The sequence below is a fragment of the Pongo pygmaeus genome, chromosome 4, assembly GCF_028885625.2.
Source record: "Pongo pygmaeus isolate AG05252 chromosome 4, NHGRI_mPonPyg2-v2.0_pri, whole genome shotgun sequence".
NCBI lineage: Eukaryota > Metazoa > Chordata > Mammalia > Primates > Hominidae > Pongo > Pongo pygmaeus.
Window position 1 is genome coordinate 70981206 of NC_072377.2, and position 24245 is coordinate 71005450.

Below are 24245 nucleotides of genomic sequence, written 5' to 3' on the forward strand. Positions count from 1 at the left end.
TTTGAATTGCACTAGGTAATGAATGAGTGGCCTAGTGTGAACAAAGGAATGTTGAAGCAGTATTTCACCAGAATTCTATCCTTTAGTAAATGTTTCTCCATTTGAAGTTCTTAGTGATTCTCAAACAGATTATTTAATGTAAAACCTGATGGGCACGGTGGCTCATGCCTGTAATCCCAGCACTTTGAGAGACTGAGGCAGGCGGATCATGAGATCAGGAGATGGAGACCATCATGGCTAACATGGTGAAACCCCATCTCTACTAAAAATACAAAAAATTAGCTAGGCGTGGTGGTGGGCGCCTGTAGTCTCAGCTACTCGGGAGGCTGAGGCAGGAGAATGGGGTGAACATGGGAGGTGGAGTTTGCAGTGAGCCTAGATGGCGCCACTGCACTCCAGCCCAGGTGACAGAGCGAGACTCTGTCTCAAAAAAAAAAAAAAAAAAAAAGAAAAAAAACCTGAATGGATTTCTGCCTAAATACTTATTTTATTTTACAGGAATATATTTTTGGGAGAGACCTTTTCCAGTTATATCAGCGTTCATAATGATAGCAATCAAGTTGTAAAAGACATATTGGTAAAAGTAAGTAACATTCTTACTTGGGATGTATTTTAGTCTTTAACAAAGGTTTTTTTTTAGGCCAGGCGTGGTGGCTCATGCCTGTAATCCCAGCACTTTAGGAGGCTGAGGCCGGTAGATCACCTGAGGTCAGGAGTTCAAGACCAGCCCGGCCAACATGGTGAAACTCCATCTCTACTAAAAATACAAAAATTAGCCAGGTGTGGTGGTGCACACCTGTAGTCCCAGCTACTCGGGAGGCTAAGGCAGGAGAGGCTAAGGCTTGAACCCAGGAGGTGAAGGTTGCAGTGAGCCAAGATGCCACTGCACTCCAGCCTGGGTGACAGAGTTAGACTCCATCTCAAAAAAAAAAAAAAAGAAAGAAAAAAGGTTTTTTTATATCTATTATGTTTTTGGCACTTCATTAAATGCATGTTTGATACAATAATTTTTAATTGTCATTAACAAGCACTAATGAATGCCTAAAGTTATAAAGTATTATGCTAGGCATGAAAACATTTTTCCTATTCCACAAGATTTGTGATTGCTTGTGTGAGAAAATGTGCTAGTCAAAGGTAAATAGCAGTCTAGTATTTGTTAATGTATATCATTAACATGGAAGAGGAAAGATCACTGGAGATTATATCAATCAGGAAGGTTTCTTTGGGGGAGAGGGAATGTGAAGAGGATCTTGAAAGAATGGGAGGATACAGATAACAAGGCAAGGGAGACGTGGTAATCAGAGGCAGAGACATAGCGGTACACATATGTTCTTTTAACAGTGAACAAATTTCACTTGGTAAGAGTCGGTAAGGTGGTACAGAGGAATAGTAGCTGTATTAGTCCATTTTCATGCTGCTGATAAAGTCATACCCAAGACTGGGCAATTTACCAAAGAAAGAGGTTTAATGGACTTACAGTTCCATGTAGCTGGGGACAATCATGGCGGAAGGCAAGGAGGAGCAAGTCATGTCTCATGTGGATGGCAGCAGGCAAAGAGTGACAGCTTGTGCGGGGAAACTCCCATTTTTAAAACCATCGGATCTCAGCCAGGTGTAGTGGCTCATGCCTGTAATCCTAGCACTTTGGGAGGCCGAGGCAGGTGGATCACTTGAGGTCAGGAGTTCGAGACCATCCTGCCCAACATGGTGAAACACCATCTCTACTAAAAATACAAAAATTAGCCAGGAGTGGTGGCGTGTGCCTGTAATCCCAGCTACCTGGGAAGCTGAGGCAGGAGAATCACTTGAACCTGGGAGGCTGAGGTTGCAGTGAGCCAAGACTGCGCCACTGCACTCCAGGCTGCCTGGGTGACAGAGTAATACTCCATCCCCCCAAAAATAAAAATAAATAAAACCATCAGATCTCATGAGACTTATTCACTGTCATGAGAACAGCACAGGAAAGACCCACCCCCATGATTCAGTTATCTACCACCAGGCCCCTCCCACAACACATGGAAATTACGGGAGCTACAAGATGAGATTTGGGTGGGGACACAGAGTCAAACCATATCAGTAGCCATACAATAGAGCATCTTGAAAGCCAGGCTAAGGTTTTATTTAACCTTTTTCGAAAAATTATTTTTTAAAACAGACAAAAAAATTAATTAAGAAAAAAAAAAAAACAGGCCTGGCATAGTGGCTCATACCCGGAATCCCAACACTTTGGGAGGCTGTGGCAGAAGGATTGCTTGAGGCCAGGAGTTCAAGACCAGCCTGGGAAACATAACAAGACTCCCATCTCTACAAACAATTTAAAAAGTAGTTGAGCATGCTGGCACACACCTGGAGTCCCAGCTACTCATGAAGCTGAAACTGGAGGATTGTTTAAGCCCAGGAGTTTGAGGCTGCATTGAGTTTTGCCTGGGCACTCCAGCATGGGCTATAGGACAAGACCTGTCTCTGAAAAAAATTAAATAAAAAACAGCAGGCGGTTGGCTTTTGAGCACTCTCTGTGTTAGAAAGACTGATATGAGCACATTGTATGGGATGCTTTGTAGAAAATGGAACAGTTAGAAGACCTTCGAAGTAATGTAGAAATTAAAAGATAGAATATGCTAACTCCGCGAACGACCTGAAATTTCTTCAAAAGAAAAAGAGCAAAAAGAAGGTAAGAATTCACAGTATGTGGGGGAGAAGTTGTTGTAAAACCTGTCTTTGATGAGTTCAGGTAATTGGAGTATTGCCAAAAAGGACCTCTAATTAGAACAAGTTTGAAAATGATCATAGAGTTTTAAAGTTAACAAGGATGTTAGAGAGCAAATAGACCCAACTTCCAGAAACTGGATGCAAATTTGTGCATACACGTACATATGTTTGTCATATATGGATGGGGTCTCTGCCTTTCATTAAATTAGGGGTTGACAAACTACAGCCCAAAGACCAAATTTGGTCCATTGTCTGTTTTTGTAAGGCTTTTGAACTAAGAATGGTTTTCACATTTTCAAATTATTGAAAAGAATATTTTGTGACATGTGTGAAAATTACATGAAATTCAAATTTCAGGCCAGGTGTGGTGGCTCCTGCCTATAATCCCCGTGCTTTGGGAGCCAAGGCAGGAAGATTGCTTCAGGCTACGAGTTTGAGACCAGCCTACACAACATGGCAAGGCACCGCCTCTACAAACAAACAAAAAAGAAATTCAAATGTCAGTGTCCATAAGTAAAGTTTTATTGACACACAGCCATACTCATTTGTTTATGTATTATCTGTGGCTGATTTCCAGCTACCACAGCAGAGTTGTATAGTTGAAACAGATTGTATGGCCTCTAAAATCTAAAATATTTGCTAATGACTTCAGAGAAAAAGCTTGCCAACCTCTGCACTCGATTGTGAAAAGATCTGATTTTCAGAAGTTTGAGAACATATACTTTTGTCTTTCTATGTTGTAAATATTGAATTTCTTGGCAATTCAGTAAATACTGGCAATTCAGTAAATTCAGTAAATATTGAATTTATTTTTATAAGATAGATTAATAAAACAGCAAAGGCATATACTTTAAGATGTCAGTACTATAAAGATGAAAGAATACAGTAGTATGCATGTTCTAAAACATGATTTTATATTTCATGCCTTTATTCACTTTTATAATAACAATAATTATAAGCAGTGCAGTACTCACTAGGGGTCTTCTTAGGCTCAACTAGACATTCAGACTCATGATATATAATAATGCTATTTTTCTTTTTCTTTCTTTTTTTTTTGAGACAGGATCTAGCTCTGTCACCCAGGCTGGAGTGCAGTAGCATGATCATAGCTCACTGTATCCTCAAACTCATGGGCTCAAGGGATCCTACTGCCTTAGCCTCCTGAGTAGCTGGGACTGCAGGGGTGTGACACTATCCCTGTCTAATTTTTTAATATTTTTTAGAGACAAGGTCTTGCTATGTTGCTCAAGCAGGTCTTGAACTCCTGAACTCAAGCGAGCCTCCTGCATCAGCCTCCCAAAGTGCTGGGATTACACATGTGAGCCACCGTACCTGGCCAGACAAGCCAATTGTGACATCAGAATCACTTAAGAGGATATAGGTCATGAAGCACAGCTTGATATTGACCTGTATTTGTGTGAGTGTTGTCTTTTGATCAGGTTTTAGGTGTCAGTATTATGGTTCCTTAATAAAAGATTTTGGATGTTTTTCCAGTATTTTCAGTGCTTTGGAACAATATGTGCATCAGGCTAGACTCAGTGGCTCATGGCTGTAATCCAGCACTTTGGGAGACCAAGGCAGGAGGAGCCCTTGAATCCAGGAGGATCCCCAGGACTTGCCTGGGGAATATAATGATCGACGTCTCTACAAAAAAGAAATTTAAAAATTCTCTGGCCATGGTGGCGCATACTTGTAGTCCTAGCTACTTGGGAGGCTGAGGCAGGAGGATCACTTGAACTCATGAATTCGAGGCTGCAGTGAGCTATAATTGTGCCACTGCATTCTAGCCTGGATGACAGGGCAATACCCTGTCTGAGAAAAAAAAAAAAAAAACAAGACAAAACAAATACAGAGAACTGTGGATCATTTAGATTACCTATTCTTTGAACGATTTATAGAATTCCCTGCCAAATCGTATGAGCTAGTTCTTTTCTTTTTTAAAATGGGGAAGCTCCCTGATAACATTTTTTCTTTTTTTTTTTTTCCTATGGATGCTAGTATGTTTAAGCAGTTTATCTCTAAGGGTGTCAATTTTGTTAAGCTGTTTTTTTCTAGGAAATAATCCATTTCGTTTCGTGTAGATTTTCACATTTATCTGCATAGAGGTCTGTAAAGTAGGCTCTTAAAATTTTCTTCTGTTGGCCGGGTGCAGTGGCTTACGCCTGTAATCCCAGCACTTTGGGAGGCCGAGGCAGGTGGATCACCTGAGGTCAGGAGTTCGAGACCAGCCTGGCCAACATGGTGAAACCTCATCTCTACCAAAAATACAAAAATTAGCTGGGCATGCTGGCGGGCGCCTGTAATCCCAGCTACTAGGAGGTTGAGACAGGAGAATCGCTTGAACTCAGGAGGCGGAGGTTGTGGTGAGCCGAGATTGCACCACTGCACTCCAGCCTGGGCAACAGTGTGAGACTCCATCTAAAAAAAAAAAAAAAAAAATTATTGTATTGCAACATTTTCCCCTGGTCATTTCTTAGGTTTGGTTTTTTTCTTGATTAAGTTAGCTAGCTCTTGGTTTGTGTATTTTAACTTCAAAAAAAATCCAAGACTTAAAAAATTACTTATATCCCATATGTTTCTATTCTGTTTAACTTGTGCTTTTATTTCTTTTATTATGCTTCTGTTTATTTACTTTATTCTTTTTCTACCTTTTTTAGCTAGGAATTTTATTCTTTTATTTTGATTCTTTGATTTATATTGATAAAAGTTAATTTTCCTCTGATTCACTGCTTTTTATATCCTGAAGATTCAAATGCATAGCATTTTTATTCTCATTACTTTTGATTTTAAGAGGTGAGGTTTCACACTGTTGCCCAGGTTGGTGTGATCATAGCTCACTGTAGCCTTCACCTCCAGGGTTCAAGCAATCCTCCCATCTTAGCCTCACGAGTTGCTGTAACTGCAGTTGCATACCACCACACCTGGCTAATTATTTTTTATTTTTTGGAGACAGCATCTCACTCTGTTGCCCAATGTAGTGACACCAAATTAAAAAATAAATTAAAAATTAAAAATTGATGGTGGAAGGAAGAGCTGATGCCTACTGTACAACGGTAAAGAGGTAGTAGCATTGTTGAACATCCCAAACACTGCATCTTACATTAAGACAATATAATAAATGTGAAAATACTTTGCAGAATTGCCCAAATTAAAAACTTTTTTTATATTTTTATCATTACTTTTTAAAGAATTCTGTAATTTCATTTGTATTTCACCTTCTACCCAAGGGTTGTTTAATGGAAAAGCTTTTTAGGGGGAAAGGCTTATTTTTTTTCTATTTTAATTGTTGTTAATAATTTATAGTTTTATTACATTCCAATCAGTGTTGTTCTTGTAATATTTCAGCTTTTGGAACTTACTGATGATGTCTTATGACCCAATATTGATTTTTTATTAATTTTCTGTGTGTACTTGAGAAGAATGTGTATGTTTTATTATTGGCTGTAAAGCTAGAGAGATATATATATATATATTCATAAGAGCTATTTTATCAATTGTGTTGTTTAGGGCTAGATTCTATATATTTATTTATTATCAACTTCATCTGTCTTATACTAAGAGTGGCATGTTTGTCTCATATTACTAGTGTATTTCTATATATATATATTCTAAAATCTCATATATTTTGCTTCATAAAGACTGCTGTTTCGGCCGGGTGCGGTGGCTCATGCCTGTAATCCCAGCACTTTGGGAGGCTGAGGCGGGTGGATCACAAGGTCAGGAGATCAAGACTATCCTGGCTAACACGGTGAAACCCTGTGTCTGCTAAAAATACAAAAATTAGCCAGGTGTGATGGTGGGCGCCTGTAGTCCCAGCTACTCGGGAGGCTGAGGCAGAAGAATGGCGTGAACCCGGGAGGCAGAGCTTGCAGTGAGCCAAGATCGCACCACTGCACCCCAACCTGGGCGACAGAGCAAGACTCCATCTCAAAAAAAAAAAAAAAAAAAAAAAAAAAGACTATGCTGTTTCGTGCATATTTATAGTTATTGTTAGTCATCGTGAATTGTGGCTTTTAATATTAAAAATATTTAAGTAGATTGCTCAGGAAGTTCTTGTGGGTACAATATTCTCTGAGCCCTTGTTGAAAGGTGTTTTTCAATACTTCAAGTTTAGTTTGGCTAGATTTAAAATCTTTTGTTTACATTTTTATTTCCTTATGTTTTTTGAAAATGCTACTCCTTTATTGCTCAGCTGTGTATGTTGTTTTTGAGAGGATTGAGGCCAGTCTAATTCTCTTGCCTTGTAAGTTATTTCATAATTTTTCCTGGAGGTCCTGATGATTTTTTTTCTTTATGTTTCAAAATTGGTCTTTGGGTGTGATTTCCCTGATTCCAAGTAGACCCTTTCAATATGGGTCTGCAACCTCCACCTCCTGGGTTCAAGTGATTCTCTTGCCTCAGCCTCCCGAGTAGCTGGGATTACAGGAATGTGCCACAATGCCTGGCCAATTATACCAAACTCTTGGTGTCCTCTGAAGACATCTTGAGCTTTCACACTTGTGGTATTTTGCTAGCTCTGTTCAACTTACTTAGAATAAGTTCCCCCAACCTCTTTCCTCTCTGCCTTTTCAAATCCTACTGATCAAAAAACTGCAGTTATGATTAAAATGACACATAGGACACATAGGAAAACATATTCAACAGAAAGCCAATGGGTTCAATTATTTCTTTTTTTCTCTAATTTCAAAAATGTTTAAGAATTTATATCTGGGCACAGTGGCTCACACCTGTAATCCCAGCACTTTGGGAGCCCGAGGCAGCAGATCACTTGAGGCCAGAAGTTTGAGACCAGCCTGGCCAACATGGTGAAACCCCGTTTCTGCTAAAAATACAAAATTTAGCCAGGCTTAGTGCCGCTTGCCTGTAATCCCAGCTACTGGGGAGGCTGAGGCAGGACAATCACTTGAACCTGGGAGGTAGATGTTGCAGTGAGCCAAGATAGTGCCACTGCACTCCAACCTGGGTGACAGAGTGAGACTCTGTCTCCAAACAAAAGAAAAATGTTTAAGAATTTTTAGGGCTGGGCGCGGTGGCTCATACCTGTAATCTCAGCACTTTGGGAGGCCGAGGCGGGCAGATCACCTGAGGCCAGGAGTTCAAGACCAGCCTGGCCAACATGGTGAAACCCCGTCTCTACTAAAAATACAAAAAATTAGCTGGACATGGTGATGGGCGCCTGTAATCCCAGCTACTCGGGAGGCTGAGGCAGGAGAATCGCTTGAATCTGGTAGGCAGAGGTTGCAGTCAGCCGAGATCATGCCATTGCACTCCAGCCTGGGCAACAAGAGTGTAACTCTGTCTCAAAAAAAAAAAAAAAAAAAAAAAGAATTTTGAATCTCAGCTTTATTACTTATGAATTGTATAACCTTGGGAAAGTTGTTACTTTTCTGTGCCTTGGTTTCATTGTCTGTGGTCTGTGAAATGGGGATAATACTAATACCTACTTCAGGATATGGGGATTAAATGAATAATATGCTTAGAACAGGGCCTTGCACATAATAGGTACCAAATAAATGTGAGCTACTATTGTTTTACAACTGAGTATAACAAAAGACACAGCACTAATAAATATCCCATTTCAAAGTGTCTAACATAAGATTATTGGGTTAGAATTAACTGCAAAACTGTTTTTTAAAAGAAACAAAAACTTAAAAGAATCCTAACTCTCATGTAAAAACCTCCACTAATTCCCATGACCTAATGTGATCTTTGCTTTCCCTCAATTTTTTTTTGCCTTGGAAGTTTTATCATAAATTTATCCATTCATTATTCAACAAATATTGATTAATTGCCTACTATGTGCCAGGCACTGTGCCATAGTGGTGAGCAAGAGAAGATGAGGTTCCTGTGTCCATAGACTTTTCTGGTAGGGGAGACAGAAACAGGTAAACAAAATCATAAATAAGGTAATTATAGATTGTGATAAATGTTACAAAGGAAGCAAAAGTTGAATGTGATAGAAAGTAATTGAGATAAGGGAGAGGGTAGTTTTAAGACAGAGTGATAAATGTTCAAAAGGAGAAAAAAGTATAATGCAGCATCATCGGGTGGAGGGAAAGTGCTACTTTAGACGAGGTAGTGCTTTCTTGGTGGCTTTAATGTCATTTTCTAGTTCTCTTATAAACGAATTGGTCTCTGACATCTAATTTTGTTTTGGACGATTACTTATCTTTTAGTGTTATATACTAGCACATACATACATATCTATTTGTTTCAGTGAAGTCCATCTGAACATATATTTAAAAACCATGTGTTCATACTGATGCCTCAAATTCCAGTCCAACACCAAAGGCTTCATTGTAGCTTCCCCCCTTTCCTTATTTGTACCTTTTTTTTTTCTCTGAAGGTAAGAAACCTGTCTCTTGTTATCCACAATGTATTATTTTGTTTTGTCCTAGTATACACATAAAATAGTGAAAAAACACGTGTGTTGTAGCTAGAGTACATTTGTGTACCATTCTTTTTGTCTTTAGCCATAGATTACAATTAAGATTTTGTTTTCCAAACTTACTTAGGTTAGTTCCACTTTTACCCTTCCCTCTGCTATAGCCCGATTGTATTCTTCATTTGTAATACAGTTAGGTTCATTTGTTACTGTTTGTATTATTCCATTTTGAATTCTCCCTAATTCTTGCTTGATTTTATTTATTTATTTTTTTTTGGTGGGGGGGGTGTGCCATTGCCATGGTTCGAAGCATCGGAGCTATACAGAAAGGTTTACACAGAAAAGTGTTGCCCCACCTTTCATCCTTCTTTCCTAATTCTTATTCCCCTATTCTTTCCACTCATAGCCATGCACACCCTGTAGGTAACCAGTCTCATTTGGACTTTTTTTTTTTTTTTAAACTTTGTTTCAAGGCTGATCTTCAGACAAGTTCTCAGCGTTTAAATCTTTCAGCCTCCAATGCTGCAGTGGCTGAACTTAAACCGGATTGTTGTATTGATGATGTCATACATCATGAAGTCAAAGAAATTGGAACACACATGTAAGGATTAATTTTATTAGTTCTCAAAGGTTTTTACTTATATATGCCTTTGTTTGAAATTTTTGCTTTCTTTTCATTCACCATGAAGCGTAGGAACCTACTTCAAAAGGAATTTTATGTTCTATGTTTGCATGTTTACCAGAAATAAAGTTTAAACCAAATGTTTGTTTTGTAGGGAGAAAATCCAGTTTATCATCATTTATCTCTAGTTTTATTTTTTTACATCTACAATCTCTAAAAAATGAAAAGCTGTGCAAAATGTTTAAAACCCAGGTAGCACTCTAAAAGTAAATTTATTGTGTTTTGAGATGCTAGTAACTGATGTTCATAGTGTTTATTTTTAAATTCAGTTTTTCAGTTTTGTATTTAACCAGGTATGTACACTCTGTCCTGAGAACTCAGAAATGTAGGACCAAAATAAGGCACACTGAAAAAAAAATCAAATTCTGTATTCCTGCCCTGTGTATGTGTTTGAATGTGAATGCTCTATTTTTCTTTCAGTCTGAGAGGCAATATGAAAATTTTAGCCATCTGAAGTAATTTTAGACTTCTTCATCTCCTTTAGAAATCCTGCATCCAGTCAGTTCACAAAATCCTATTAATTCTCCTGAATATCTTTCATTTATCTCTTCATCTCTACCACTTTTGCTTCTCTTTGTGCCCATTGAAGTATATAATATTGGCTGTTATTTAATCAGTTAATTTTGGTGACAAGCTCTGTTGTAGGGACTTTTTCATGTATATTCTTTGGGCTTTGGAGTCAGACTTCCCAGAATTCAAATTTCAGCTTCATCATTTGTTATGTGATCTTGTATAAGTCACTTAATTCTTCAGTGATCTCCCATTGTCCTTAGGAAATTCTGACTTTGCAAATGTTTTACAAAGCTCTCTGCAACCTAATTCTTACCAACCACAGTAGTTCTTACCATCACCACCCATCCCTCCCTCTCCACCCTGCAGTCATTATTTGACTTCTTTTATCTCCAGACTCCATGGATTGAAATGCATTCTTCCCTTACAAAGGAATACCTATGGAATTTTATTTAGTTTACTTCTACTTCTCTTTCATATCTCAGATTTAGCACTACCTCCTCAAGAAGTTTTCCTAACCTGCTAGACTAGATTAAATCCCACTTTTTGTATCTTCTATAGCACCCACCATTTATCATTTTTAAAAATGTTTCATACTTACTTACTGAGTGCCTGCCTTTCCCATTAATGTAGGAGATGCATGAAGTCTGCTGTAGTCCAAGGATCTAGCAGAGAACATAAGTCAGTATTTATTGAAATGGTAATAAATGTGTAAAATCTCCATTTTACAGAAAATGAGACTTGTACAATTAAGCAGCTAGTTTAGAAGACATAGAACTCAAATCCAAACCTAGTTTTAGATCCTCTACCTTGCTATGCTATTCTTACTGTGAGCACTTAGAAGGCATGTACTGTGCTTTGATCAGTCCTCTTCCTAGCCCCTGCCTTACTTAGTCAGTACTACGCAGCACAAGTATAAAGGAGAAATTAAATTACCTACTAATGTTACCACCCCATATAACCAACCACTATTAAAATATTAATATATTTCTTTCCAGTCTTTTTGCATACATATATAAAATAAATGTGTATAAATAATTTAATATTTTACAAAATTTTGGCCATATTGCTCATAGTTTTATTTTTTTAAATACACTGTGAACATTTTCACACACAATAGACAGTATTTTTTGAAAACACAGTTTTTGGGCTGGGTGTGGTGGCTCATGCCTGTAATCCCTAATAATTTGGGAGGCTAAGGTGGGCAGATCGCTTGAGCTCAGGAGCTCAAGACCAGCCTGGGAAACATGATGTAATCCCATCTTTACAAAAAATACAAAAATTAGCCAGACATGGTGGAGCATGCCTGTAGTCTCAGCTAGTCGGGAGACTGAGGTGGGAGGATCGCTTGAGCCCAAGAGGTCAAGGCTTCAGTGATCCATGATCACACCACTCCTCTTCAGCCTGGGTGACACAGTGGGACCCTGCCTCAAAAAAAAACACTTTTTTTTTTACATGACTCCATCTAACACAATTGTACAGTGTTTTTTGTTTACTGTAATGTTGGATGTTTATTTTCAGTTTTTCACTGTTAAAAGTAACACAGAGATGAACACCTTAATGTTTCCTTATGTGGAATATTTGAAGTGGTTTTACTATGAGAACACATAAGCATTTTTAAGGCTCTTTCACTAAAAGATTGTTTTCTAAATTTCTTCCAACCACTCCAGGGTAGAAAGACAGTTTCTCTAAACCCTCACCAACTCTGATATCACTTATAAAGAATTTTTTTCAAATCTTGATAAATGGAAAAATATTACCTCATTATTTTAATGTGTTTCTCTGACTACTTGTGAGGCTGAACATTTTCACGTTTTTGTTAGCCAGTTATGGTACTGTGATTTAACTGTGTATTCCTTTTCTCATGTTTTGAGTGATCTATTGGTGTTTTGCTTATTAACTTATGGCAACCCTTTGTCATATTAAGTATTAAAATGTAACCACTTTCTCCTATTGTTACAAGTATTTTATCCTAGTTTGTTTCTGCTTTGTAATTGTTTTAGTGTTTTTGATTCAACTTAAAATTTTTTACATAACAGTATTTCTCATTGCATTTATGTTAAGAAATCTATCTGGATTTTTTTTTTTTGAGATGGAGTCTCACTCTGTCGCCCAGACTGGAATGCAGTGGCGCAATCTCAGCTCACTGCAAGCTCTGCCTCCCGGGTTCATGCCATTCTCCTGCCTCAGACTCCCGAGTAGCTGGGACTACAGGCGCCCGCCACCATGCCTGGCTAATTTTTTGTATTTTTTTAGTAGAGACGGGGTTTCACCGTGTTAGCCAGGATGGTCTCGATCTCCTGATCTCGTGATCCACCCGCCTCGGCCTCCCAAGGTGCTGGGATTACAGGCATGAGCCACCGCACCTGGCCTTTTTTCTTTTTTTTTTTTTTTTTTTTTGAGATGGAGTTTTGCTCTTGTTGCTCAGGCTGGAGTGCAATGGCGCAATCTCAGCTCACCACAACCTCCACCTCCTGGGTTCAAGCGATTCTCCTGCCTCAGCCTCCTGAGTAGCTGGGATTACAGGTGCCTGCCACCACACTCGGCTAATTTTTGTAATTTTAGTAGAGACAGGGTTTCACCATGTTTGCCAGGCTGCTCTCGAACTCCTGAACTCAAGTGATCCGCCCGCCTTGACCTCCCAAAGTGCTAGGATTACAGGCATGAACCACCGTGCCCTGCTGGAATTTTTTTAATCCATATTTTTTTCTAGTTTATATGAACTTGTTTTATATACTCAAATATTTGATTATTCTGAGAATTATTTTGGGATATATTTCACCTTTCAGGTGAAGTCAGGAAGCTTCTGATTTTGTGCTCCAAAAATCAGAGCTTTCTTGTTCATTTTACTAATCAGAGCTTTCTTGTTCATGTAATTATGTCCATATCTATTCTGACTTTTTCCCCTGCTCTAATCTCACACATCCACACCATAGATATGTGTTTTCCAAATTTCTTAGTAGAATTGAGGTGTGTTTGATTTACTATTAAAATTTAAAATGATTCAGAATCATTAAGACATCTTTCTGTTTCAGCTTGGTATGTGCTGTGAGTTATACAACTCAGGCTGGAGAAAAAATGTATTTTAGAAAATTCTTCAAATTTCAGGTATTGAATATGACAGTGGTAAATAGTTTTTATATGCCTTTTTCTTCCTGGTAGTATACAGTTATTCCTGTTTATCTGCAGGGAAAACAAGCTCCAAATAAAGCAAATAGCTCAATATTTTTGAATTTGTCATATGACTAGCAGTCTAAACTCAGACTAAATTAAGATGAATAAAAGCAGAGGAATTATCATTGCCAATATGTTTTTGTAATGAAACTTGAAGGTGTTTATTCAAAATAAAAGAAAAAAATAGCTGAGTCTGGCACAGTGGCTCACACCTATAATCCCAGTGCTTTGGGAAGCGAAGTGGGGAGGATCACTTGAGGCCAGTTCAAGATAGCCCAGACAACATGACCTAGGACTACAGGTAGCACAAGCCTATAATCCTAGCTAGTTGGGAGGCTGAGGCAGAAGGATCGCTTGACCCCAGGCTTCAAGGCTTCAGTGAGCTGTGATCACGCCACTGCACTCCAGCTTGGTCAACAGAGCAAGACTCTGTCTCCAAAAAGTAAATAACTTGTTTTTATGGCCTGACAAAACACACAATGTAGACAAGGGATAAAATGAGTGTAAAGTCCAGATAAAATGAGGGTAAATAATTTCAAATTTCTAAAGAAATTTAAAGGAGAGACAATTGATTTGAAGTGAGTAGACTGAGCTTCCTTCAAAGACCCCAGGAATCACTGGAACTTTAAGTTGAGTTTTGTATTAATATACAGTTTTCAGCGTCCATCAAAAATAGTTTCAAAACACTGGTTTAGCACATTTACGTAGGGGGGGGGGCGGTGAGGAAATGTGAATACCACGTATGTCTATTATAAATATAGATCTAAATATGATACTGTATATGGTTTTCTTTCATTCCTCTGTAAGTGGAAGACAAAAAGCTATGCATAGGGAAAAAAATCGGCCATTCTTTTGCTGAATCATTCATTTGCATGCTTTTTGAAAGAAAATAAAAAGTGATTCAATTTTTTTTTTTTTTTTTTTTTGAGACGGCGTTTCACTCTTGTTGCCCAGGCTGGAGTGCAATGACGCAATCTCAGCTCACTGCAGCCTCCGCCTCCTGGGTGCAAGTGATTCTCCTGCCTTAGCCTCCTGAGTAGCTGGGATTACAGGCGCCCGCCACCACGCCCAGTTAATTTTTGTATTTTTAGTACAGACGGGGTTTTGCCATGTTGGCCAGGCTTGTCTCGAACTCCTGACCTCAGGTGATCCGCCTGCCTCGGCCTCCAGAAGTGCTGGGATTACAGGAGTGAGCCACTGCACCTAGCTCAGTTGCTTTTTTTGCAAACAGTTTTTGTGAATATACATATAGAAAAATACATAAAATATATGTGTTTTGTTTAACAAAATATTATGGAGCAAAAACCCATGTAATGTAATTATCACCCAGTCAAGAAATAATGGTAGCCTTTCAAAAAATACATTTGGGATTCTTTTTTTTTTGGAAGAATGTTGCATACCTATTAGAAAAGTCTTTTAACAATTAAAATTGGAAAATTACTGACAAACTTACAGTATTTGATTTAAATAAATAAATACATAAATAAATAAATGGTCACATGATAACAATCTCCTGATTGATATGCTTTATTTAACCAGGTTCTCAAACCATTGGATGTGAAAACCAAATTTTACAATGCAGAGGTAAGTGTTGAGTGCTTAATGGGATTTCATATTAAACATTAAGATCTTATTTGACTAAAAATCTCTTATATACATTTCTAATACTGAAGCAAATCGCCAACGTGACTGTAAATTATTTGAAAAAATCACAAATTTCAGTTAAAATTGAATAATTTTATTATAGGTCTCATAATCTTTTTCAACTTACATGGAATCAATGTGTCTTGATTTTTATTGTCATTGTTAATTTTATAAGGCTTTCATCTTCTTTCGTTAAATGATTGCCTTCTCATTCCATTTAATGGTGGTTGTTACACTAGCAATCTGTTGAATATTTACATGTGGTTTGGGATTTTACAAAAATTGAATTAGTAGATCTAACACTGCAAAATAGATTTAATATTCACATGGAAAAATACTGACAAGTGAAGCTTAGCACATTAAATTATTTCCAGGGCAGTCAGTTTGCCAGCCAGAATTAGGTTGCTGAGTTTGGTGTAATGGCTTTAAAAGCTCCTTGGGAAAAACAAGTTTGGCAAAAGGAGAAGTAACTTTTATAATAGAAGATGCTCTATCTTTTACCCTAAAAAGAAGAGATAAAATAGAACTTGCCATAGGAGAAAGGATTTATTGCTTGGATTTCTTTTCTAAGATTCTGTTTTATCTTGGCTTCTAGAGCTGCAGAAAAATCAGATCTCTTGCTAGCCCTCTTATCCCCCAAAATCATGTGTTTCATACCAGTGATAAATTCAAAGATATCCAAATACAGTATTTTGAAATGAAGATTATATCTCTACTACTCTAAAACCAGATAATGATCAGACACTTTTAATCAGATGGCAAATTTGATATTTATTTTTACCATCCACAATCTGAACTTTTACTCAGTAAAATTTATACTATAACTAGGATTTCTAAGATGTCAAAGTTAAGGAACCTAACCTGCAGCAAAGACCTATTAGGAGAAAAGAAAAAATGCATATAATAACAAAACTACCTAGAATGGAATATAGTGAGAATGATATGAAAAGATGTGCTGCAAGAGCTCTCAGGAATGTGATCTTGGAATAGTTTAAAGAAGCTTTATGGAAGAGAAGGAAAACTGGATTGGAGTCTGAAAGGAATGCATGTTGGAAACAGACAAGTGTCAAAGCAGTGAAGGCATTCAGACAGGGTTACAAATGGACATGAAATATCAAGTACATAGGAAAGAGCATACATATTTGACGAGAGGGAAAAGCATCATCAAGAAGATTACTAGATGTTTACAAAGTTGATGTTTCTTTTGTGGGGGATAGGTGAGTTGGAGTAATACGCATTTATTCCCTCTTTTTTGTTATTAATGGCATACTGTTGATTAATTACAGTATAGCTAGTCAGCATGGTGAGATTTAAATAGTCTAATTTTTGCTGGAAAAGATGTCATTTATAGTATGAGGGGAAAATGTTAACTATTCTGTTAGAAAATTAATTTAAAATAGGGCAATAGGTCGGTTTTTTTCTGTAACTGGCTCCTAGGAGTCACATATTCAGCTATTTTAGGTTTTCTTCATTAAAAATGTGGTAGTACACTAAGATACCTGTAAATTAGTTTTATAACGCTAATATTCAGAGTGATTTGTGAATAATTTTAAAAATTGCTAGTTTTTCTATAAACATTATAGAAGTGGCATGCTCTCCATAAAGAAATAAAAATTCACAATTCCACCACACCAATTGATTTTTCATTAATACATACTCTTTTGCAGTCTTTATTCACTTATATATAATATTCTATTTTTATAATCACGACAATTTTGTTTGCTTCCTTTGTCGGTTAACATTATATGTTGACATAATCTTTAAATCTTGCTAACAAACTTCAATCAAAATAATTTCAGTAATATTCTGAACTTTTGAAAATAGATCTCACTTTAAAAATCAGGAGTGAACAAATAGCATTTTGGGTCTCTCTAAGATACTTAATATTACCTATTAGACAAACAAATACTGTTCAGCCACTAGCATGAGGCAGATTATGTTGACCCCAACCAGGAATTTCAGGTAGATTGTAGGAGTTAATAAACCACAGTAATATCAGTAAGTGATGCTTATTGCTCTGTGCTGTAGTCCTTTTACAGTTAATATTATTGGCCCCACATCTGTCTCAAACATATATTTTGATACTGTTTCTAATAATGCTGTAATATGTGAATCACCTAAAGGAAAACAAGTTCATGAAAAACTTTGTTATAGTCTTCTAAGATAGAAAAGCCTTGCAGGAAGATTGGTGAGACTAGAAGCTAGGATTCAAACATTTGGTCACCTGCCAGGTACCGAAGAGAAATATAAACAGAACATCTTCACAATTCTCAAGGGACCTGCATCCAGTAGAGGAGACTGACATGACATAACTATGATGTAATCCCCTCCCACACATATAACCCAAATCATGAAGTAACATATGCTGGGTACCTAGAGAGGTAAAAAATGATTTCCAGCTATGCATTTGATGGAGGTGACATTTGAGATTGCTCTTAATAAAACATTGAAGAAATATATAAGAAAAAAAAGGCTAACTATGAAATCTACTAAGAAGAAGAGAATTCTCAATTTTTTCAAGTGGTTCAGCCCTACATTCCCTGAAGTGATCAACGGAACTCTAATTGCCCAAGATATTCCTTAAAAAGAGGATTCCATTATTACATAAATTAAGAGAAGGTATACAGTGTATATCTATTCTGAATGTGGAGGATAGTATATATTCATCCTAAATTATCTATGAAGAATTGCAATGTTGGTAAAGAATTATAGAACTAGAAAGTCATGGGATATACCTCTCTGCTCCAAAATGTGCCCTTAACAGTTTGCTACTGTTGAGTATTCAGCCATAGGGTTCTTCTCTATTCCATTGTCATTTAACCTAGCAGTTTCACCTTTTTAGAAAAATGGTTTGTCATATTTCTTTATGTTGCTTCCTGTTTACTTTCTTATTTACTAATGCTGTCTTGTTTAGTAATTTAAAAAATGCAGAAATGCATTTTATTTTAAAGTAATTCTTTTTTCTTTAACATTTAACTCTGATTTTTCTAATTATTCTTTTTTATTTTTCCATTAGAGTGACCTCAGTTCTGTGGTAATTTGATTTTTTATTATAAATTTTTATACTTTTCTTACTCACCACTTTTTGACTCTGCCTAATTAATCTCTCTTTACAAAACATAGTGGAAAAACAGTTAGTTGTGAATACCACCTATATGACTTCAGAAAGATTATATATAATTTTATGTACTTTTTAATTATATCAATTTTCTATTCTGTGGGGGAAAATTAGCTCAAAAGTTAAATTATCATATTGAAACAATTCTCATTTTTAGTGTTTCTTCTTTAGATTTTTTTTTAGAGGTATGTTACCTTGTGTCAAATGGCCTTGTGATTTTCATCATCTTACTGTAAAATACCCGATTATCCTAGCCTTCAGTTCTTTGAATAGACTGTATAAATCGAAATTCATTTTCAGATGCACAGTGGTTTTAGTTTTAAGTCTGGCTCAGGTAATGATGGCCACTTGACAAAATGAAACAGAAGAAAAGCAAATTTTCCCAACTTGGCTAAAATTTTATTTTCAAAGTTATATTTACAATAAGCAGCATTTGCTTATATCACATTACATATGCAATATCAACTGCCTTAGCACTGAATTCTTAATTTTTAAAATATCAAATTGCTTTACACTAACTGTTCAAACTAACTTGATTTTCCATTATGCTGCTTGTTTTTCTTTTTATCTAAGCTCTTCCTAAATTTATGCAGAAAATTGCAGTTTTTAAATTGAAATGTGGGTCTGTGGTTATTTTTTTAAAAGCAATGGATTGATGGGCTATATGTACTTTTTTTTAGAACCAGTAACCAAAAAATGCCAATAAATGATACATTTTTTTAAACTGATAAATCATTTTATTTCTATTTTCATTTGAACACATGTCCCAAAGACTAAAGAATCTGTTTTATTTTAGATAATAGTACATTATATTATAACTTAATCATTATATTTTTGCAAATGATTTTCATTTTCTTGGTGTTAGTGTTTAAAAAGCTCAGCCAGGCGCGGTGGCTCATGCCTGTAATCTCAGCACTTTGGGAGGCCGAGGCGGGCAGATCACAAGGTCAGGAGTTTGAGACCAGCCTGGCCAACATGGTGAAACCTCATCTCTATAAAAAATACAAAAATTAGCCAGGCATGGTGGCACTTGCCTGTAATCCCCGTTACTTGAGAGGCTGAGGCAGGAGAATCACTTGAACTCAGGAGGCAGAGGTTGCAGTGAGCTAAGATCGCACCACTGCACTCCAGCCTGGGTGACAGAGTGAAACTTCGTCTCAAAATAAATAAAAATACAAAAATTTAGCTGGGCATGGTGGCACTGCCTGTAGTCCCAGCTACTGGGGAGGCTGAGACAGGAGAATTGCTTGAACCTGGGAGACGGAGGTTGCAGTGAGCCGAGATCTTGCCACTGCACTCCACTCTGGGCCACAGAGCAAGACTCCATCTTGTGGGGGTGGGGGAAGCTCATAGGCCAGGCACAGTGGCTCACGCATGTAATTCCAGCACTTTGGGAGGCCGAGGTGGGTGGATCACTTGAGGTCAGGAGTTCTAGACCAGCCTGGCCAACATGGTGAAACCCTGTCTCTACTAAAAATACAAAAATTAGCTCAGTATGATATTGCGCACCTATAATCCCAGCTACTCGGGAGGCTGAGGCAGGAGAATCCCTTGAACCCGGGAGGTGGAGGTTGCAGTGTACCAAGATCATGCCACCACGCTCCAGCCTGGGTGACAGAATGAGACTCTGTCTCAAAAAAATAAAAAGCTCTTAAGTGGCAAATTTTTCGGTCATAGTTGATTTTATGTTACTTATGTGTAGTAAACATATTACTATGAAACTTTTGAAAAACATTCTTGAATACCCTTAGTGTATCATTTTTTATGTAGGTTTGTTTCAAAGATAAATCAAGTTAATCTGTTATCCTTCAATTACATGAAGGAAAATAATAACCAAATAGCATAAAATAATGTTTAGCATAATTAGGGGAATTAATTTATCTAAATTTATCTAATTATCTAATTTATCTAATTATTTAAATTACCTACTGGCAAATATTGCTGAATAGCATAAGCTTTAAAATCTGTCACGGAGGCTACAAAATACCTTTTGCCTGATTTAAAAGCTCTACGATGGTGAAGTATAATCCACATTTCTTTTTTTAGCCCTCAATATACATTTAAAATGAACTAAGAAATCACTAATGACCACTCGCAAATTGCTTTAATTTAAAAAGTTAAATCCTTCAAGATGACAAAATAGATTATTCATAGTATTAGTGGTCACTACACTATCTAAATTGACATTAATATGACAAAGTTATACTGCCATATTATAATGAAGACTTAATTATCTTAACGTAATACTGAAATTATAGGAGCATAGGTATATTCATCATACTAAAGCACATTTTAATATTTTAATACCTAATGAAAAGAATTAGAGTATTTGTAAATGAAATTCCAGTTAAGTATTTTGGGATGTTAAGACAAAATATAGTTATCCTCCATCCATTGTTTGACAAGGTATCAGTTGACTAACACTTGACTTTGCCCCTGTTAATTATGATAGGGTGAAGATTTCTTTTCTTGCATTAATTGTGATAACTTTGATTTGCAGGCATGAACTAATCACATTTGTGGTTAATATTTTTTCTTCATATAGATAAGATATTTTTGTTGAGATAAATATTTTAAATGCCACCACACTTTGGTGGATATTTTTTTCATATCCTCAGACTGATGAAGTATTTCTGGAAGCCCAGATTCAGAATATGACAACCTCACCTATGTTTATGGAGAAAGTTTCATTGGAGCCATCTATTATGTACAATGTAACAGAATTAAATTCAGTCAGCCAAGCTGGAGAAAGGTAAATATTAATTATGAAGTCTTTATCCTTGTTTTGAAACATACATGGTTTTCTAAACATCCATTGCTCTTCAGTGGGTTTTTTTTTTTAATTAATAGACTTTTTTTTTAAAGAATTTGAGGTTCATAGAAAAATTCATCAGAAAGTAGAGTTTCCACATACCCTCTTCCACTCCTCACAGTTTCTCTTGTTATTTACATCTTGTTTTTTTATATTTATTTATTTATTTATTTTTTGAAAGAGTCCGGCTCTGTGCAGTGGCATGATCTTGATCTAGGCTCACTGTAACCTCCACCTCTCGGGTTCAAGCAATTTTGGTGCCTCAGCCTCCCAGGCTGCTGGGATTACAGGTGCATGCCACCACGCTTGGTTAATTTTTGTATTTTTAGTAGAGATGGGGTTTCACCATATTGGCCAGGCTGGTCTTCAGCTCCTGACCTCAAGCGATCTGCCCGCCTTAACCTCCCAAAGTGCTGTCCTTACAGGCGTGAGCCACTGTGCCTGGCCTACATCTTGTTTTAATGTGGTACATTTACTACAATTGATGAACCAATACTGACACTTATTACTAACTAATGTCTATAATTTACATTAGAATTCACACTTTTTGTTGTATGTTTTATTGTTTTTGGTTTTTGGTTTGTTTTCTTTTAAGAGACAGGCCTCATTAATGTTGCCCAGGCTGAAGTCAAATTTCTGGACTCAAACGATCCTCCCAAGTATCTGGGACTATAGGCAAAGTACCGTAGGTTTTGACAAATATATAACATGTATCCACCATTACTATATTATGCAAAATAGTTTCACTTTCCAAAAACTCTCCTGTGCTCCATCTTCATCCCTCCATTACATAACAATAAAGATCCTAGCCCTTTGCATTTCATGTTTTACTATTCAAAGCATTTGGTCTTTTAAGTCTCATAAAAATCCAGTGAGGTAAATATGAATCCTATCATTGCTATCCTGCAAATGATAAAATGGAGGAATGTGAAGGAATGGTGGAGAAGTTAAAAAGAATAAGGGTGAATGTGGGTTTAAAAAAGAAATACTCTCTCAACATCAAAAGAAAAGGACATAGGAATAGATGGTTTAATATTTTGTGAAAAGGAAATACATACACCTTTCCACAGCTAATTTAAAAGAGGAAGAATAAATGTAAGGTTGACAATAATACACATAAGAAAGTAATAGGCTGGGTGTGGTGGCTCATGCCTGTAATCCTAACCCTTTGGAAGGCTGAGGCCAGAGGATCGCTTGAAGCCATGAGTTCTAGACCAACCTGGGCAACTTAGCATTTTTTTTTATTTAGCTGGGCATGGTGGTACACTCCTGTATTCCTAGCTCTTTGGGAGAGAGGCAGGAAAATCGCTTGAGTCCACAAGTTCAAGGCTGCAGTAAGCCATGATTGCATCACTGTACTCCAGCCTGGTGACAGAGAGAGACCCTGTATTTTAAACAAACAAAAAAAAAAAAAGAAGAAGAAGAAGAAGGTAACAGCTTGGGATAGCATCTGAATTTCTTAATTAGGAATGAAAAGTTTGCTTTTATATTATTAGGTTGGTTACACACAGAAAAGTTCATAGCCTCTTTCATCCTCACTGAGGAAAACAATTTTCCATTCTTTTCAAATGTTTTAGTTAATTTTGAAAATTAGTTTAGAATGGTATGTCTCTTATTATTCTAAACTATTATCTTTGATAATTTTAGAGAAAAGAGACAGGATACTTAAGGTTCTGGTTTCTGTTGCACTTTTCAGTTAATTGATACATGTTCAGTTTTATAAGTAATATATTACATTCTATTATAAAGAACCTCCTTGAACCCAGAAGTTAGAAGTTAACAGTGAGCTATGATCATACCACTGTATTCCAGCCTGGGTGACAGAGCAAGACCCTGTCTCTTAAAATTATTTTTTTTAAAAAAAGGGACCCCCCCACTTTTAGGGTCCAATTACTATAAAGAACCTCAAGATTTTCAATATCAACTGAAAAAAATGAATGGAAAATAAATCATTGCAGTATACGTTCTTTTTATTTGTGTTGAAATCGCTAACATGTTCTGTTGTTGATCTTTGGAGGGTACATCATCCAGTTCCTATCCAAAGGAACAATCACAGCCATGGTTTTTCTTCTAAAAGATGCTAGAGAATTTTCTCCATCTCTGTCTCCACCCCTCTCAGTGTGTCTACGTTTGGGTCAAGAGCATATTTGCAACCAATGGATACACGCCAGTACTTATACTGCCTAAAGCCAAAGAAGGAATTTGCAGAAAAAGCAGGCATAATTAAGGGAGTAACAGTAATTGGAAAATTGGATATAGTATGGAAAACAAATCTAGGTGAAAGGGGAAGGTTACAGACCAGCCAACTTCAAAGAATGGTGAGTCTGGAAAAAACTTCACTGGGGTTTTGGTGTGTGAGAGACAGGTAGTTAGAACAACTTAATTTTTTCTACATCCAGCAGTAAAAAATTGGAGCACTATAAAAGGCATTAATACTACTGGAGAAGAAAAGATTAATAGTTTCACTGATAGGTAGGTAGAAGACTGGTGTTGCCGTGAATGAAAAATGGTCAAATGTTAATTTATCCTTAATACATGTGTTCTTTATCAAACAGAAATTAAAATAACTTTATCAAGTATCTCTCCTTTGGTAACACATGCTCACTCTTCTTCTGACTTCCAAATACATTAAGGTTTTCTATTTTGCAATGTCCTCAAACTCTTGGACTTATTTCATTCACCTACTCAGTTCCTACCATTTTTAAGATGTTAAAAATCTGAGGCATCTCAGAAGGTGAGTTCTACTAAAGTTATCTTATAAGCATTGGTTGCATATTTTACCTAATTTCTTCTCTGAGAGTAGGGATAGCTACCAGGCTTCTTTTTCTTATGCTTGTAAGAATATATGACAGGATTCTCCTCCCTTTATGCTGAATATTACCTGTTTTGACATATTCCAAATTTTACTTTTCTTTCCACTGTTTGAGGCAGTAATTTAAAAAAAATGATGATGATGATTCCTGGGCCCACTTAAGTATAGCCGTTAGTTATTTTTCTGCCATGGCCTGTTCCAAGCCTTCGTATTGTTATAATCCATCCTCATCTGTGCATCTTGTAAAAAGTGATGATTTTCTTCCTGGCTCCTTTCAACATCATCCCCCTCTTTCTTTAGACAATAACTTTACCTATTTAGAGTTACAGACATAGAAGCTACAGCATCTGGAAAGTGTCCCTTCAAATCCCTGAAATTTCTTTACTGACTACTTACCTG

At 36.7% G+C, this 24245-nt stretch overlaps 1 protein-coding gene across 7 annotated transcripts in view; it reads left to right on the plus strand.

Moving 5' to 3' along the window:
* The window catches only part of TRAPPC13 (trafficking protein particle complex subunit 13), a 40708-nt gene that overhangs the window by 12197 nt on the left and 4266 nt on the right, over positions 1–24245 (plus strand). For 2 of the 7 annotated variants that reach the window (XM_054487514.2, XM_054487515.2), the window contains exons 4-10: positions 499–583; positions 9568–9695; positions 13322–13394; positions 15000–15044; positions 18121–18138; positions 20841–20974; positions 23154–23352. In XM_054487514.2, the coding sequence (XP_054343489.1) occupies positions 499–583; positions 9568–9695; positions 13322–13394; positions 15000–15044; positions 18121–18138; positions 20841–20974; positions 23154–23352 (682 nt within the window). The remainder of the gene's footprint in view (positions 1–498; positions 584–9567; positions 9696–13321; positions 13395–14999; positions 15045–18120; positions 18139–20840; positions 20975–23153; positions 23353–24245) is intronic. The other 5 variants (XM_054487516.2, XM_054487518.2, XM_063664854.1 and 2 more) reach the window with 3 other exon arrangements.